Source organism: Urtica dioica, chromosome 11 (genome assembly GCF_054948205.1).
Source record: "Urtica dioica subsp. dioica isolate 48M chromosome 11, U.dioica_male_clone48M_v1_H2, whole genome shotgun sequence".
Classification (NCBI taxonomy): Eukaryota; Viridiplantae; Streptophyta; class Magnoliopsida; order Rosales; family Urticaceae; genus Urtica; species Urtica dioica.
Window position 1 is genome coordinate 23619273 of NC_142766.1, and position 18024 is coordinate 23637296.

The following is an 18024-nucleotide window of genomic DNA, read 5'->3' on the forward strand; positions in this document are numbered from 1 at the left end:
TAAAGAGAAAAATAACCCTTAATTCACTCATATGAAAAATTAGCGGTCCGCTATAAAAATGATTGTTGATTTATATATATATATATATTGGGTATTATAGCTAAATAGCCTCCTATAAATATACAGTTTTGGATATGGCCAACATTCTGTTAATTTTGGGTAAATGGCCAACCCAATTTATTTACACGTACAAATATACCAAAATGTCCTCATAACCGTTCCCGCCCATACAACCTACAAAATAAATTAATTAAATCAATATTTCGGCTAATAACTACCGCAGTTATCATTGCCATAATTACGCTCTTCCTTAATTAATACCAAAGATACACAAATATTCTCTCTCATTCAACCACGAATTCAAAACGAAATCCCAAAAAAAAAAAAGAGCAGAACCAGAAGAACCAGAGACCGGCGTGGTGGATCCGAAACTGCAATTTCCTAATTTTTCACAGAACGAACACACACAAAAAAAGCCCCAAAATCCCCCGACAATGGCGGTTGCGAATCTCCGTAGAATCGCCGCCCAAATACACCGCCTCCCGCCCCTCTCCGTCCACTCGCAGTTCGTGATCTCCCGGTCCTCGGCCACCGCGGCGTCTCCGGCGTCGTCTTCGAGGAAGGTCTCGGACCGGATCGTGAAGCCCTTCGCGATCGATCCGGAAGGAAAGAAAAGAGAGGTGATTGGGCTCTCCGGCCACACGCTGCTCAAGGCGCTGATCGACGCGGAGCTGATAGACCCGGCTTCGCACCGGCTGGAGGAAATCGACGCTTGCTCGGCCGAGTGTGAGGTCAGCATCGCTCAGGAGTGGCTCGAAAAGCTACCTCCGAGGACCTACGACGAGGAATACATCCTCAAGCGAAACGCCAGGCCTGAGACCTTTACGAAGCACTCCAGGCTCGGATGCCAGGTCATCCTCACTCCGGAGCTTCAAGGTATGGTCGTCGCGGTCCCTGAAGCCAAGCCCTGGGATATCCCATAAGGTTTTTTTTTTTTTTTTTTTTTTTTTTGTAATCATCTCCTTCGCGTTTGTTTATTGTTGCTTTTTTCTGTGAATTTTCTCAAAATAATTTGTCTTGGTCTTTTGTGGAACCTTCGAAATACACTATTGAGATTTTGGTATAATGATACTGGATGGAATGGCTTCTGTGTAAGACTTTGGAATCAATTTAATGTTATTTTTGTGTTTGGAAGTTGATATAAATTTGGCCTGATCTTTTGTGGAAATATTGGTGTTATGAGACTGGAATGGCTTCTACGTATGATATGTTTATGTTTGGAAGTTGGCTTTTTGTTTTTTTTTTTTTTACTTTTTCTTGTATACGCTTATATTTGTGAAACTAGTCATGTTAATGGACAATAAATACTAAATTCATTTACAGGTTATTTGTACTGTAAATAAGCTGACAAATCAATTAACGTGAAAATTTCCATTTACACGTCCAGAGTTTCAGGGAATCATTACCATTAATGCCGATATACACAGACCAAAACACACGTCCAGCATAACTAAAATGCAATAACTGCTTTCCAAAAAAAGTTTATTCCGAAAATAAAAACCATTTCGGTACATTTCAAATTTCAAATTAAAACTGCCTCAATTTAAAAATGAATGCGCAATTAATAAGGGCAATTCAGTAACAAAAAAACAGTTAATTTCCTGCCACGTAGGCGCAATGGCCATTTACAAAAAATTAACCAAACGTTGGCTAAAACACAATTGCCACTGTTTTTAAGGCTTATCTGACCAATTATATATTTTTATATATAACGGATAATTTTGTGCAGAGGACTTTTTTTCATAAAATAAAAAAATTGTGCATAGGATTAATTTAAAAATCACGTAGTAATAAGTATAACTAGGCTTAAAATACAAATCACAAGGAATTGAAATTAGAACAAGAAACGGAAAGGTTAAGAAGGAAAAAAACGCGTTTCAGAAAAAAAAACCTGGTTGGAATTCAAAGTTGGAATTAACTGAAGAAAAAGAAAGAGTTCACGTCCGCCTTTCCCTCTCTGGAGCCCCATCTTCTCTCCATCAATGTCTCTGCAGATTTTTTTTTCACACACTCACTCGCTCCATCAATTTCTTGACCTAGTTTCCAAATCGACACCGAAAAAGCTATCATTTCTAGGCCCAAATTTTCTATTTTTGTAGAATTTGACCCCTCAATTCCCAGATATTTGTCAAACCCTAAGTATTCGCCTCCTAGCCTTCGCGAACCGATCGACTTTCTCTGCGAAACTCGCCACTTCGAATTCAACTCCTCTGACCTTTAAGTTCAGGATTTCGAATCGAATTGAGGCAAGCGCTCGTGAAAGTGTTGCTCCAAATTCAGTTTTCTGTAGAGATTGACTCGATTTTCGCTATCTCAACATCTCTGCTGGCTTTAGGGTTTTGATAGGTTCAATGGACTACGGGCTTTCCGATAGCAGTGGTGAGTTTTTTCTTTTCTTCTTCCCATTACTTCCTATCAAGTGATTTATTTTCCTGTTGAATTCGATGGAACTTTTTATTGCCATAAATTCCGGTACCTCGCTATTCAAGTACTGATTTTGAAGGCGTTGTTTCAATCTTTTGTCACCCATTATTGTTCTAATGGTTGTCGACGGTACTACCAGCTACTCTGGTATCAAGCTTATTTGAACTGAATTCCTAGTTTTGAACTTGAGATTGGTTACATGAAAGCTCTATGACAGTGCAAATGGTAAAGTAAAGATCTTTCTTTCAATTGAGTTTGTGAGATTTCGTTTTCTGAAGCTAATCTAGGAGTTGGTTTGAGTTGAGTTTTAGCATAGTTTGCCTTGTAATTTCCTATGCTTAACGTTGCTCAACAAAAAAATTTGGGTATTCTTCACTGAAAAAGGCTTTTGATCTTTTTTTGTTTTGTTTAGATTAAGCACACCCTGTTCACCACTCGCCTCTAAAATTGTTAAGAAAGCTAAAGAAAGTTTAAGCCTTGACAGTCGAGGGACCACTTCTTTTTTATACTACATTTCAAGATTCTTCATACTTCTGGGAGCTGGTTAATGTTCTAATTCTTTTTTAAATTGTGAATGAGAAATTTTAGAACAGTCATCACCGAATCAGTGTAATGTATATATTACATTGACAGAATTTTTATGGTGCGACTTGTATATATATTCTTTGATGGATACATAATTGGAGTTCTTTGTGTTTGTTCTTCCTCTTTTGCTTGATGATTTCTTATCTTGCATAGCAGCTGAACTTTAGATGTTAGAAAAACTGAAATAAGAGTGGATTGAAAAAGAGAATTAGAAGCTTTAAAATAAATTAGAGAATAAGGAACATAGTTGATCTGAGTCGTCAGTGTTCTTACTCTATTTTCCTTTCCCATAAAGTGTGTGACTTTCTTTGCCAGAGAGCAGTCTGAGTGCATATGATGTGCAAATACTAACCTGAATGAATTGGGAATCTCATAATTTCAATTGGGCTACACAAACAAATGATAATATAACAAACAAATGATGTACTAGTTTAATGATATTGCAGTTTTCATTCTTTCTTCTTTTTGTTTGTTTGAATTTTTTGTGCACTGCAGGTACGGACGACGATCTTCCTCCGTCTCATCAAAACAGATTTCAAAGGGCGGGCCGAGCGTCTGGAAATGGAAGATCCGCACCAGTTGGCTCAGCCGCTCCTATGCCTAGAATCCATGGCGATATGGAAACCCAGATCCACCTCATCGAGCAAGAAGCGTATTGTTCGGTTCTCCGAGCCTTTAAAGCTCAATCTGATGCCATCACTTGGGTACGTTTTTTTTTTCTTGGAATAAAATTGTTAGTGGTGTAAGTGTAACATTTAACGTCGTAAAATTCAGGATAAGGAAAGCTTAATAACGGAACTAAGAAAGGAGTTAAGAGTATCGGACGAGGAACATAGAGAGCTTCTATCCAGGGTCAACGCTGATGACATGATCATAAGAATAAGGTATGTAAAATGACAATCGATTTGTTCTCTTCTTTTTTTTTTTTTTTTTTTTTTTTTAGTATTTAAGATAATTTTTGGTGATAGGGAATGGAGAAAGGCAAGCGGGGGCGGGGCTCAACCAGGTAGGGGTAGCGCTCCACAACCCGTTCACGACCCGGTTCCAAGTCCTACCGTTTCAGCTTCGCGCAAAAAGCCGAAAACTTCACAGTCCGTAGCTTCGCAGTCCATGAACGCTCCCTCACCAGTATTACCTCCTTCTATGCAACCATCCTCGTCAGCCCTAAGACGAGGCCCGGGCCCGCCACCTGGAGCTCGGACCAAGAAACCTAAAGCAGTAAGTTTTAGAGAACCTCCATTATTGACTCGTAATTCACTCTCGACCCTAGTAATTTTAACTCCGTTTGCATCGATAAGTAGCTTGTTCCATATTTAATCGATGTCCTATACTTCTATAAGGAGACTCTAGTTTAGAGGGGAAAAAGTTAAACAGTCGTAAATCGAAATAATTTATTTATTAACCCGTTCGAGTATTGTTGAATGTGCAGTCGATGCAGTACCCTCCGTCTAGTGGTGTGACTGGGAGGCCTCAGCCAAATAATCGAGTTTCTTCAGGCGCTGCTTTTGTACCGCCCGAGCTTCCTCAAGGAGCGGCTTTTGATCCGTTGATAGGAAGGAAGGTTTGGACGAGATGGCCCGAGGACAATCACTTCTACGAGGCTGTTATCACTGATTGTAACGCTGCAGAGGTAATGAATTGAATGCCTGCACTAATGTCTTGCCTCGGTCATATTATCCATAGTTGACCTATCATTTAGTCTTTACGAGTTTTATTGACAGGGTCGGCATGCTCTTGTCTATGATATAAATACCCCGGATGAGACTTGGGAATGGGTTAATCTCAAAGAGGTAAGAGACTCGAGTGTTTTATAATGTATTAGTAAATGGCCGTCTAGGACTTCAATTCCAAGACATTGATTCCTTTTCTTAATTAGTTATCAGACGTTTGTGGACCAATCTGTTTCCCCTTTTATGCTTCTTTACTATAACAAGTACCATCGTCAGTATTTTGAGAGAATCCCTTAGTTAGATAAGTACCCATTGCTAGTACGCAATGATTCGGTGAATTCAACACGTATGATCTTGTGTGATGGTCCATCATGACCGTATATTTATTAATATAAGGAGCACAGCGTAAGTAACACACACAAGCATATTTTATAACCTTTGAACTGATTTTATTTTATTTAAATCTTTTTCATCGATAGATATCTCCTGAAGATATAAGATGGGAAGGCGAGGATCCTGGTATATCACGGAAAGGACGACCGGGTCCGGGACCTGGTAGAGGAAACAAGAAAGCCATGACACGTGGCGGTGCGGTTCAACCCGGCGTGGGTCGGGGCAGAGGTACTACAAAGACCCAATCCAAAAAGGATCTACCTTTACAACAACAAAACGGCATTGGAAAGAAGGCCATGGGTGATATCGAAATACTTCACACGGACACTTTGATTAAGGAGGTAAAGAACCAACTATAATCTTTTTTTTTTTTAAATCTCATTTCATATATTCACCGGATGAGTGTATGATTTGCTTGTTTCCTTTGTCACGTGGTGATGACGATACAGGTCGAGAAAGTATTCGGTGCAAGCCATCCCGATTCCATGGAAATTGAGAAGGCGAAGAAAGTGCTCAGGGTAAAAATAAAAACTGAAAACTTCCATTTTTTCTTTCCTTCCCTTGGTAATGATTTTATTTTGGGATATGTGACCTTTGTCGTCTATAATCGCAGGACCATGAACAAGCTCTTCTTGATGCCATAGCAAAGCTAGAAGATGCGTCTGACGGTGAAAGTGGTAATAACTAATTACATATAACAAGCTATTCCCACCCTTTTGTTGTACGTTTAAGCAACAAAAAAAAAAATTACTAGTGAGGATTCTGTAAAAAAAAAAAAAAGTTTTTAACTTGTCTCCTTGTTTGTTTTCTTTTTGGTTCCACTGTAGATTAAGGGCACTCCTCTCACAAATGTGTAGTTTAGTAATCTGTCATGGCTGTGCCAATTTGCTCACCATATTATTAATGACATTAACTAGTTGGACATGTAACATCATATTATCAATGTATGTTTTTTTCATTCGAGGGAAGAAGAAAAAAAAAAAGAGGAAATCTTGAAAATACAAAGTAGATTGGGACAAGCTTATTTATGGGCATTTGTTTTGGCGTATAAGCAGACGAGGGCGGTCGTTCAATGGACCACGATCGAGGGTGGAGAAAAGGCGAAGGATCGAACGGTGATAAGATGGCGAGAGTTGCATCGGACGATCATCATCATCGGCGTTACGAGGCAGATGATATGTAACTTTTTAGGAAGAACAAAAAGATGGGCTTGGTTTGGTTGTAGTTACATTGGTTCTTTTTTTTTTTGGTGTAGTAGTGTCTTGTGTGTCATATGCTAATTTAGTCACTCCTGGTGGATTATTCCCATTTGCTCTCCTAGGATTAGGTTTTCGTCATTAGTAGGATTATTTCTTCTCATACATAATCCAGTTATTTTAACTAAAAGGCTAAGGAATGCTTGCTTGTATAAAGAATTTTGTGTAACGAAAATCACAACGGTTAAGACCATTCCTGTAAAGATTGTTCTTCTAACTGTGTGTTCAATTAAGAAAGAAACACAAGAAGCTTTGTTAAGTAAAGCTTAATTAATAATACCCTACAAAGATGAAATGAAATGGTAGATGAGATTGACCATTTGAGCGTCGTAATCACGGCCTTCCATTTGAAAATGGCTGACTCCGTCGATGAGATGAGTCTCGACTCGCCCGGCTGCGCGGCTCAGCTTGTTTTTGAGCTGCTTTACGCTCGTGAAACCGTCGTTCGTTCCCATCACAAACAGCTTTGGCTTCGGCGAATCGATTATGGCTTTGTGGTGTCGTCCGAAGAGCACCGAGGCCATCATTCCAAAAGGGTATCCGAGGCTCACGTACCCGACAACCTCTTCGATCCGATCCACCGCAGACCCCGCGATCGGTGCACCTGTACATCAACAACACAATCATACCATCGCTTCTTTTCAATTAAAGTATGTTCCTTTTCATCAAATGACTCATTTCAATCACTGTGTTCATAAATATACTCTATTGCTAGATCCAAAAACTGATCAGATTTCTTTCCCAAAACAAAACAAAAAAATTCTAATTTTTAACCAAGTTTATATAGAAATCCTCAAAACAACCCCGGGTCACTCTGTAGATGCCACAAAGTTTCTATCTTTAAAAAAAAAAAAAAAAAAAAAAAATTATATAGAAAACTGTGGACACTGCAAACAAAATTCCAACCTTTTTTTCGATAAAAAAAAAAAAAAAAAAAAAAAAACAAAACAAAACTCCAACCCTTTTCATTGGAAGAACAAAAGAAACTGAAAGTTCAATACTTTGATCAAAGTGAATACATAAACAAGAATAAGGAATAGTTAATTCTGTTTTGGGCAGCTAAAAAAAACCCTCGCATCGAGACTTCAGTGAGCAATGAAAACCCATGCGATAACTCAACAGATCCAGAAGAAAGAAAGAGAAAGTAAAAAAAAAAAAAAAAAAAGATTTGACCTGCTGAAGAACCGACCAAGATGATCTTTGGGATGGAAAGGGATTCGGAGACCCATTTGCAAACGGCAATAACGTCGTTGATTTCCGGGAATCCTGTGAGGGAGGCTCTTCCGGTGGACTTCCCTGCGCCTCTGGAGTCGAAAGTGACAGCACTGTGACCTTTCTCGGCTAACCCGCTGGCCATCCCTCTGAGCAGAGCTTGACAACCACCGAGGATCGAGAATGGGTGCACCAGAACCACCGCGATTTCTCTCCTTCCTTCGATCTCTTCTTCTCTGGCCTTGAACACCTTCGTGTGCAGTTTCGCTCCATCGCTCGTCTCCACTGTGAACGACTCGGCCGTATAGCCCGACATGATGATGATGATGAAGATAGAGACTATGCTATCTTTGGGAGCTAGAGTTTGGTGTGTCGTTGGATAATTGAAATTGGATTGATGAAGAAAGAAGTAGTTGGTTTGTATTTATTGGATAATTAACCTCCCAATTTAGCCCAACGGCAACACATTTATTTTGATTGGTTAACTTTATTGAATAAAGACCATTGTGGGATTGGATGATTGGAATATTGATATGCCATTGTATATTTATTCCCATTTGGAATCATTTTACTCTTACTAAAATGACACCATCACTTTTTCGGGGTTTTGGACCTGCTTGTCCCTTTTTTTTTTTGTTTACAATGGTGGTTCTTAAAATTGAATATTTAACTGGGGTCTGGGGTTATAAATCAGAACAAAACGCAAAATAAGCGTATAAATAACACATCAATATAACAAATGTTAGTGGTTCTTAGCATAAGTTGGTAATTATTAGGAATCAAATGTTTGAGTAGGCTCCTTAAAATCAGACTCTATCCAATATTTTTTTTTTTAAAATTACACTATTTATATCCATTTATTTTTAATGTATCTGAATCTTAGTAAGAGGGTCAGAGTAACCAATGATTATTTTTTTTTATCCATTTAATATGATTTATTAATAAAAATAACCAAATCCAAAAAAAAAAAATACTTAAATAAAAAAGAAACAAATCTAAAAATATATTTAAATTAATAAATACATACACTAAAAAATTTACATAGAATTCATTAATATAGTAATAATTTTAAGCGTGTAGAGTACTTAAAAATCATAACATACCCACGCTAATATACTTTTAACGGGTAATACACGTATCTTACATATTACTCATGTATCCGGGTAAGATCATATCTGTGACGGGTAAGATCTTACAGATACGTAGGAAATTGAGTAAAACTATCATTCCTATTAATTTCACACCACTTTCAAACTAAAGGTCATGAGGTCAATCACCACTCACAGTAAAGCTGTCTTTAATATATATATATATATATGTATATATATATATATGTATATATATATATATATATGTATATATATATATATGTATATATATATATATATTGTTATGGGATAATTTAGTCAAGCACCGAGTAGGCTAGTCGGACTCCCGAGCAGTAAGAGAAATCCAGCACCGAGCTCAGGTAAAATAGACCAAAGGGCTGCCCATTGAATAGGAACGAACCGTTCATAAGACAAGAACGAAACCTACCGATCAGAACTTCGGAGAGAAGAGAAGACCGTAGGTCAAAGACTAGTCAAATAAAAAGAAAACATGTTTCAAACTCCTAAAACGTATACTTCAACGGTTTCAAACCACACAGAGAAATTGGTAACCGTCCACCCCTACGAGAGGAAAGCGACAGTTACCCAGGAAAAGAAAACCACCAAGAACGTGGGATTGATCACCCCACGTTCACTAGAATAACCGTCAGAACCCACAATTACATGATGAAGGGAGCAACTCCAGACGGGTATAAATAGGAAGCTACGAGGATTCTCAGGGGACGGATTGATTTTGGAGATTACTTACGCCTTTCTTCTTTCTTCTATCATAAGACCCATTTCAACATCGCTCTCTTGTATTAGATTCGTCAATATAAAGAGAAAGTCTTGCTTAAATCATATTAGTACTCGGAGCCTGTGTACTCGGAGTATATATATTTTCGTGAGATATTGTTGTATATATATATATATATATATATATATATATATATATATATATATATATATATATATAATTTAGGACAATGAATGTCATTTAAGTAAGTTCAGGTGACATAAAAACTTTCCAACAATTACAATAATTTTTATAAGAACAAAGATTGAAAATTCCCAACAATCATAACCTACATATGTGTCATTTACAAATCAATTTGGGTCTTTGGTTCGATGAGTTAGTGGTGGTGTACTAGTGTAGTGTGGTTATGAAAAAGGAAAAAACTTCATGATAATCTTTATGGACTAAAGAATCAATGACAAGAATATGTTAAAGTAAATACCCAACCTTTTGTCTTGGAATCAATGGTATATGTAATAGGAAATACGCAATAAAGCAAACTTTATATATCCTTCAATACGAGTAAAGTAAGGTGGTATATATTATTCAATTCAATGCATGACTACTCAAATAATAATAATAATAATAATGTACGTATGGTGTAAAAAAAAAAAATCGTAGAAAATATCAAAATCACAAATAAAAAACGTCAAAGTCATAAATAAATAAATAAAATTATAACAAAATTATTTGCCTATGGTTAGATGAAAATTCTGAAAGGAAAAAAAAATACTGCTACCCAAATTGCACGATTTGGAGGTATTTAAAAAAGTAGAGTCAAGTTGGAAACCTTTAGACGTAATTGCCGTTCAAGTTGAGGGATTAATTTTTTTTTTTTTTTTTAATTTAAAAGTACGGGGTGGTTTTGAATCTATAAAACCTCATGTCGTTTTATCCTTTTCAATCAATTTTGTCTACATAATATAGTTCAAGGAAAATGCGATTGGCATTTGTCTTCGCACCATTGACTTGAAAGGCAGATATATGAAAACTATAGAGCATCTTAGTGCTAAAGTCAAGGCTTCTTAACCAACTCATAGACCATCTTATTGACAGTCACGATGTCTTTTATCGTATCTTCATTGTAAAGAAAGTAATGAGTGTAATTAGAAATTCACATTTCCATGAATCTCCGATCCCCTTTCACTTTCCCGTTATGTTGGTTTTGACTGTTGGCTCTTTTCTCGTCTCTCAAGTTATTAAAAAAAAAAAGAAAAAAAAGAAGCTCATGCATAAATCATACACACATGTACTGTAATTAAGAGCTACGCTAATCGAAATTTACAATCATGTGTGTGTACTCAAAATGGCTTCCACAACGAACAAACTCTCTCTCTCTCTCTTTCTCTGAGAGACCAAAACATATCTCTAAGTGTGTCAACTAAATCTGAAACTAGCCCTAATAACTACCTAGAGACGGGGAAAAAAAAAATCAAAAGGAGAAACAAAGCCCACACTCTAAATATACATTACACAACCACCCCAAAAAAAAAAAGAAAAAAAGGGAAACCTATGAAAAGTGGTGATGATGATATGTATGTGTAAGTATCTACTCATCTCCTAGCTCGCTTCCTAGGCTGATGATCTCCGTTACTCTCTCTCCTGCCCGGCCCCGCTTTTTCGGGCTTCTTTGGCGGCCGCCCGATCCCTCTCCTCGACTTCCGGTCACTCTCCTCTTTCGCCGCCCGACTGCTCTTCGTCGAGTTTCTCGTCACTCTCTGATCTTTGCTCGGAGAATCCTTACTAATCATCGCCTTCTTTCCCTTTCCCTTTTCCTTCTTCTTATTCTTCGTCTTCTCATCCTCTTCCTCATCTTTTTCGACCTTCCTTTGATCTTGTTCTTCTTCTTCGTCCACTTCTTCTTCTCCGACTTCTTCTCTGTCTTCATTATCGCTTTCCTCTTCTTCTTCTTCTTCTTCTCTGTCCGAGACATCACTGTTGTCCTCGTCCTTCTTCGGCGAGTTCTGCTTTATCCTTTTCAAGAAGCTAGCCACGCCTTGCTTCTTCGTTGCCGCCGTCAAAGTCTCCTTTTTCGACTTCACCGCGGTCGTGTCGTGCGAACTGAGCTCGTTCCCGCCGAATTCCCGCTCGTTCAGCTCTTCTTCGCTGCTCGCCATGCTAGTACTCCCACTACTTTTAACATTACCCTTGTCCTTAATATTACTATTATTATTAGTATTAGTATTATTACTATTACTATTACTATCACTACTATTGTTAGCGTGGTTCTTCGACCCTTTTCGTCCGACTCCAACAACACTCTCTTGGCTCTTCTTCTTTCTCAAAACACCCTTGTCTTCTTCACCGAAACCAGACCCGTTTGCCTTCTTCACCGGCTTAAGTACGGCTCTTCCTTTCTTATGGTGGTCACTGCTAGCCTTTTTGTTGGAGCTTGGTTTGGGAGCCAAATTGGAAGCACTGTTGCGTCTCCCACAAGTTACTATGATGGGCGACTTGTTCTTGGACTTGGTAAGAACTGCGTGAATAGGACCATCGAGTTTTTCCCTCTTCGGCTCCGATGGCTTAGTGATGACCGTCAAAGTCTTGGTCTTCCCAACTCTTTTGTGGTTGGTTTTCATTTCTTTCAAGACCATCGATCGGAGCTCTCTGGAAGCCAAGTTCTCTTGGGTTCCTCTGCGGAAGAAAACGACGCCGTTTGTGAAGAGAACAAGTAGGTCGCGATAGAACTTGTTTACGAACTCCGAGTAGACGCCTTTTTCGGCCCTGGCTTCGATCGTTTGGAGGTCAAGGTGTTGTTTGACCATGCTTTTATACCTTTGAGATTCCTTCAAAAACAATCAAAACCAATTATGTTAGATCATCAACACGTGGCTAATTTCTAAAAAAAGTAAATATCAGTTTCCTGACCAACGTACGTGAATCGCACTACAAGAAACCGCGTAATACGCCGAAAAATAATAGAATAAAATTCATGAGTCGCTTTCTGGAATGACTTTCTTTGTTTACGAAATCAATTATTTTAATTATTTTTTTCTTTTACCAATTATAGAGTAATTTTTAGAGAATGATGCACCTAAATAGTCAATTTAAAGTTATGAATTTATAAAATAGTAAAGATTTGTTTTAATTCAGTGAAATAGTCAAAATGTGTGCTAATCTGATTTTAAAAAAAAATTTGATCACAAGATTAATTTTTTTTTAATTGATAAATTATTTATGATAGTCGTCACAAATTTTAATCTTGACTATCAAAAAATTTTGAAAACGTAAATTTGATTACTTCGTTCAAAAAATTAAATTTTTTATTATTTGACTAATGAATAAATTTCAAATAGTTATTTTGTACCATTTTTTGCAAATAAAAATAGCGACTCGCGATAACATTTGAAAGATGATTTTATTTAGCGTTATTCGTGATGCTGGAGGAAAAAAAAAAAAAAAAAATCTACAAAGGTAAAAACTTCTAGCAAGAAATAGCGTAGTTTTTTTTTCTAGAATTTAGAAAAAGAAGAAGCAGAAGACAAGACAAAAAAAAACGAATAAAGAATAAAAAGAGAAAAAGAAATATCGTCAGTAATTATTTCCAGAAAGATACGAAGGTGGTTGAAATTGAATGGGCCTATTTGTTAATTTTGGGCCTAATGAGTTTGAATTAGTGGGAAATGGACTCACTACTGTCGGTTCAGCCCACAATCTAAAAAGCTTAATCCTATTCCCCATCACGCACGTGTATTATATTTTAGCCTTTGTCAGGTTTTGAAATACAAGTCAGTGTTTTCTTAATATATCGTTGGTCGCTCTCATTCCACAATAGAAAATTAAATATTTTGCCTCCGCCTTGACAACAAAGAAAATATCTACCGTCGTTTGACCTCTCAAAAACGACCAACACCATTCATTTCTTTGAAGTAAAATATGAAACGATTTTGGTTTGGATAAATGAGTATCTTATTATCTGAAATGACAAACTCTCAATCATACTTGAAAACTTTAACAAAAACAAAAATGTAATAAAAAGTCGTAATTATATTCTCGAGTTATACGTTAATTTTTGTAATAGTAAGATAATTTTTTTCGGCTAAGCGTAAAGCTGAAAAAGATGTTTTAATTCAGCATTTTGCCTCTTATTCCCAAAAAATAAAATTATAAATTTAAAAAAAATATATATTTACCTGAGTTATACGTTAATTTTTGTAATGAGAAGATAAATTTCGTCAGCAAAGCTGATAAAAGTGTTTTATTTCAGCATTTTGCCTCTTATTCCCAAAAACAAAATTAAAAATTAAAAAAATTAAAAATCAAAAATCAAAAAACATATACCTGGCTTCGAAGCCGTCGTTGGAAAACAGAGCCGAGCCGGTGAGAGCGAACCATCCCGAGAAGCTTAGCAATCAACGGCTCAGATTTGATTGGCGGAGCTCGTTTGGTGATCGCAGTGGCCGGAGAAACCTCCTCGGCCTCCTCGCCGGCGCGGCGACGCCGCTTCGAAGAGCTCTGAACTTCGCTGCTGTGCTTAGCGCTGTTATTGTTCGCGTTTTCTTCTTCTTCTCTTCCGCGATCCGATTCGTCGTCGGCGTCTCTCTCCGGCTTCGGCTCCGATTTCACAGACACCGCGGCGACGCTCCGCTTCCGCTTGGAGTCGGAGTCGGAGTAGTCGCGCCTCTGAGTCGTGGAATTTGACTCGTCGAAGGATCGGTTCGAACCGTCCGATTTGGATCCTCTCCGATTCCCGAACGTTGCCGCTCCTTTCTTCGGATTCTTCTCGGAGCCATCGCCGTCCTCCTCCTTCTCCGGCTTCAAGCTCTTCTCTCCCTCCTGCTCCAAACTCTGCACCTTCAACTCCAACGACCTGTACGTAATAACAATCGCTTAGATCTCTGGTCAAAACCTCCAGATCTCTCCGAAAGGCACTCTGTATTTCCGTTACACGATGAAAGAGTCGCGGCGGCGGAGGTCGCGACGGAGCTCGTCGACACGAATCTTGGTGAGGCGGTCGATTAGGGCGGCGGTGGATTCGCCGTCGGTCTGGAGAGAGAACCGTCGCCGGAGATGGTCAAACCGGCGGCGACAGTTCTCCGGCGAGTGGTCGCCGGTGGAGATACGAGACTTGAGTTCGCCGGCGACGGCGTCCCAAGAGGCCGTGCCGTGGCGGTTGACGGCGGCGGCGAGCAAGAGCTCCTCCAACGTGCCCCAAGGCTGCACGCTCCTTTCGTGTTCCCTCATGTCATCGTCCTCATTCTTTCTTTGCTTTTTTTTTCAAATAAATTTTAGTAAACGAAACCAAAGAAACAAGATTAGGGTTTTTGAGTTGTTTTTCTTTTTTATGATGTGTATATGTATGTGTATGGGTGTGTGTATCTCTTTGTTTTCGCTTCACAAATATATGATTTGGTTGGGGTTCGATAATGGATGTCTTTTCTTTTTCTTTTTTCTTTTTGTATTATTGTTTTGTTATGTTTCCCTTTCTCTTCCCTATAGTATTATAGAAAATAGATTGAGAAGGTTACTAATTTTTATTTTTTTTGTTTGTGCTCTGTGTGTGTATTTATAAATATAATAATATAAAGATATATATGTTTTTCTTTTATGGTTCTCTTCCCATATGTGATTCTTCTCTGCGTTTGATTTGGGTCGTATTTTCTCTTCCCTTATCTCTCTTTCTTCCTGGCGGGGTTTGCTTTTCCATTCTCCCAACACTTGTCCGGCCTTTTTTTTCAATATTTAATTATTATACATATTTCTGTTATTGGGCCAAGATTTGAATCAGTGCAATCACAGATCAGTACTTTTGGTTTCAAAAACCTCAAAACTCCCAATAGAACAGCCCGATAATATGTAGAGCATAAACAAAGTGAAAAACACTAGGAAATTGCATGTGGCATTGCTTTCCTTAACTATTTATAAGAATAGCTGGTCTAAAACTTTAATTGTAAAAACAGTATTTTTTTAATTAATAAATAGTCTTTTATTTTATGTTTACAGATTTCTTTCAATTTATTTATTAGTTTAGCTCTACTTAATTCTTTTTATTATTTAAAATTTATTTCTACCAAAAATTAATGTTTTCCGTTTAAGAAAACATCATTAGTGAATAATGAAATTTATAAGCAAACTGAGTTACATCAAATTTATTATATGCTAAATAGCTAATATTTTAATTTTTCAAAAAAACATAATTAGTTAAAAAAAAATAGCAATCGCTTGATTAATTACAGCTAATTAACCATTGATTCCATAAATATTAATTGACAATATTGCCCAAATAACTCTCGCAACTTAAGTATCAATGGGCGGAAATTATTTGGAAAAAAATTATCAATTAATTGTTATCAAAATCAGTGACTAATTTACTACAATTAACCAAACGTTGGCTATTATGCAAATTAACCTACTACTTTTGAATTTTTTTTTTACTTTTAGAACACTATTCTTATTATTTTTCTAAATGAAATTACCATATTAGAAGTGCGCCATGTTCAAAATAGTAGCTTGAAATTCTTTCAAACATTGTATTTTTCAAAATACTTAAAAAAAAAATACTATTTCTGAGAAAAAATAAATTAGAAACGTTATTTTACGATTAGTTCAAAAAAGCACTGCTAAGATTTTCACAACAGTGGGAAATGGGCGAAGCCTCAAGTTTCATGACCTCAAAAAAATAAAGAATCGCGTGAGACAGGCTTCGCACGGAGCAATGAAAATTTCAGTCTCATTGGAAGGATAACGGGCTTTCGCCAATAAGGCCCGTTATGACACCACGAAGTCATAAGTTGTTATGTTGCCAAGTTATCGACAGTAATAATACTTTGGGTTAGCCAATCTTAATTGAGTTGTCAGACTTCTCGTCGGTGTATTTGATTTAAATAATACTTTTATCACTAATTGATTACTCTATACTTAATGTTAATGCCGAAAAATTGATCAAGACTTAGAACCGGCCGCGGTTCCATTATGATCGCGCGGTGGTCAAACGATGAAGAAACTTCAAAGCTCGTTGCCTTTGCCGTTGCGGAAAGAGGTTTTCGGCGGCTTGTCATCGAAAAAATAGAAGAGTGAGTTGGAGGGGCGCGGGGGATTTCCTTCGACGCTCAACATTAGTTTTGTTAAGTTGATATAAACTTACCTCTTAATGATGAGATTATATGTACTTATAGTTAAGTGATGTGTGTCGGGGTAGTTCCGTCATTTGGCTGTCATTAGGATCTTCCCTTGGAATGTTCCTGTTATAAGATGACCTTGGCCCGGTCCTATTGTGTGAGGGTTTTGGCATACTCCTTCCATGGGACAAGGCGATTTTAGGCCAGTCCTTTAATACGACGGGGTGATTTTAGGCCGGTCCTTTCTTGAGACGGGGCGGTTTTAGGCAGGTCTTGTCCTGTTATATGAGAGGATTTTAGACCGGTCCTTTCTTGAGACAAGACGATTTTAGGCTGGTCTTGTCATGTGAGGGTTTTTGGAGTCAGATTTGAACATGCACTTCCGTGTTGTCCTAACCCCTCTTGGGTTGGGCCTTGTGAGCCAAATCATCGTGTTTTTGAGTTGGGCCTTCATTTTTTATGGACGAAGAAAATGACTCCATAACACTTAACATGAAAAATATAATATTAACATTTTAATTAGCTCTTTAATAACAAGGGTAATTAAGCTAAATAGCCTCCTGAAAATAGCCAATTTATTTTTAGCCAACGTTCTGTAAATAAGTGGTAAATAGCCCGGATGATTTATTAACAGCCAAAATTTGACTAGACTACCATTTTTTTTTCCCGCCCAGTTTCTATCAGCTTAGTCAACGTAATCAGCTCAAATATTTCGTTATCAATGCTCGCGAAAATTAAGGAAGTAATTAAAACCGCCCACATTAATACTTTCCATAAAAAAAAAAAAAAGAAGAACCCAAAAAAAACGCGAGAACGCAGCTGCCAAAATTTGAACCGAAATTAAAATCCAACCCCTTTATTTACAAACAAAATCGAAACCCAGACAAGAAAGCATCAAAAACAGCGACGAAGAAATTGGACGAACCGAGGTTAGTATATAAATCGAATACCTAGAATCGTATTGTTCTTCTTTTTTTATTTTCTTTGCATGGTTAAAAAACCGTCTCCTTCATCTCCTTCTCCTATCTTCTTTTTCATTCCTTGCGCGCCATCAATGGCTGAGACCGAGCACCACCCGTGCGTGTTCCAGCCGAGAAAACGAGGACAGCCACGAGCCGCCAAGGATGCCGGACTGAGAGGAGACACCGGGAAACGACACAGAGAGCACCGGAGAGTTGATTTCACGACCACCACTAATAATCACGACCACCATCACGTCACCACCGCCGTCAAAGCGTCACTTCGTCCTCGTCTCCGCGATCTGCGTCCAAGGTCCCGATCTGCGACACCGCGAAGAACAGTTTTTTTTTTTGTTGGTGTTCATAGAAAACATATTTACAGTATATTCGTGTAAATAAGAAGCCTATTTACAGTATATTCATTGTAAATACAAAAACATATTTACAGTATATTCATTGTAAATAAGAAGCATATTTACAATATATTTACAGTATATTTGAACTGAAAAAAAATTCTGGAAAT

At 37.6% G+C, this 18024-nt stretch overlaps 3 protein-coding genes across 4 annotated transcripts; 1 reads left to right on the top strand and 2 right to left on the bottom strand.

Annotated features, from left to right (window-relative positions):
• Nucleotides 1-1995: 1995 nt before the first annotated feature.
• EML3 (Emsy N Terminus (ENT)/ plant Tudor-like domains-containing protein) lies at nt 1996-6434 on the top strand. 2 transcript variants are annotated; one of them, XM_089630163.1, is made up of 10 exons: nt 1996-2439; nt 3565-3773; nt 3844-3953; nt 4038-4287; nt 4499-4699; nt 4791-4859; nt 5219-5473; nt 5582-5650; nt 5746-5809; nt 5960-6183. In XM_089630163.1, exons 1-10 carry the CDS (start codon nt 2412-2414, stop codon nt 5962-5964), a joined length of 1260 nt encoding a protein of 419 aa, XP_089486289.1. In that variant the 5' UTR covers nt 1996-2411; the 3' UTR covers nt 5965-6183. The 2 variants fall into 2 exon arrangements, with proteins under 2 accessions (XP_089486289.1, XP_089486288.1); XM_089630162.1 differs by lacking the exon at nt 5960-6183 and adding an exon at nt 6188-6434 and having other exon boundaries at nt 1998-2439.
• Nucleotides 6435-6521: 87 nt separating this feature from the next.
• On the bottom strand, nt 6522-8188 carry LOC149382691 (alpha/beta-Hydrolases superfamily protein). Its single transcript, XM_089630164.1, has 2 exons — nt 7562-8188; nt 6522-6992 (listed from the first exon to the last, which is right to left on the bottom strand). Exons 1-2 carry the CDS (start codon nt 7914-7916, stop codon nt 6670-6672), a joined length of 678 nt encoding a protein of 225 aa, XP_089486290.1. The 5' UTR covers nt 7917-8188; the 3' UTR covers nt 6522-6669.
• A 2318-nt stretch (nt 8189-10506) lies between these two features.
• LOC149382692 (uncharacterized) lies at nt 10507-15147 on the bottom strand. Its single transcript, XM_089630698.1, has 3 exons — nt 14373-15147; nt 13766-14294; nt 10507-12270 (listed from the first exon to the last, which is right to left on the bottom strand). The coding sequence occupies exons 1-3, from the start codon at nt 14666-14668 to the stop codon at nt 11038-11040; spliced, it is 2058 nt and encodes a 685-aa protein (XP_089486824.1). The 5' UTR covers nt 14669-15147; the 3' UTR covers nt 10507-11037.
• Nucleotides 15148-18024: the final 2877 nt, after the last annotated feature.

What these genes read in the sequence shown, in the direction of transcription:
- EML3 (XM_089630162.1), top strand. Translation starts at nt 2,412, where the DNA reads ATGGACTACGGGCTTTCCGATAGCAGTG. An exon ending in CTGATTGTAACGCTGCAGAG is followed by an intron (nt 4,700 to 4,790) that starts GTAATGAATTGA and finishes TTTTATTGACAG; the next exon opens with GGTCGGCATGCTCTTGTCTA. An exon ending in AATGGGTTAATCTCAAAGAG is followed by an intron (nt 4,860 to 5,218) that starts GTAAGAGACTCG and finishes TTTCATCGATAG; the next exon opens with ATATCTCCTGAAGATATAAG.
- LOC149382691 (XM_089630164.1), bottom strand. Translation starts at nt 7,916, where the DNA reads ATGTCGGGCTATACGGCCGAGTCGTTCACAGTGGAGACGAGCGATGGA. An exon ending in CTTGGTCGGTTCTTCAGCAG is followed by an intron (nt 6,993 to 7,561) that starts GTCAAATCTTTT and finishes GTTGATGTACAG; the next exon opens with GTGCACCGATCGCGGGGTCT.
- LOC149382692 (XM_089630698.1), bottom strand. Translation starts at nt 14,668, where the DNA reads ATGAGGGAACACGAAAGGAGCGTGCAGCCTTGGGGCACGTTGGAGGAG. An exon ending in CGCCGCGACTCTTTCATCGT is followed by an intron (nt 14,295 to 14,372) that starts GTAACGGAAATA and finishes TATTACGTACAG; the next exon opens with GTCGTTGGAGTTGAAGGTGC. An exon ending in AACGACGGCTTCGAAGCCAG is followed by an intron (nt 12,271 to 13,765) that starts GTATATGTTTTT and finishes TTGTTTTTGAAG; the next exon opens with GAATCTCAAAGGTATAAAAG.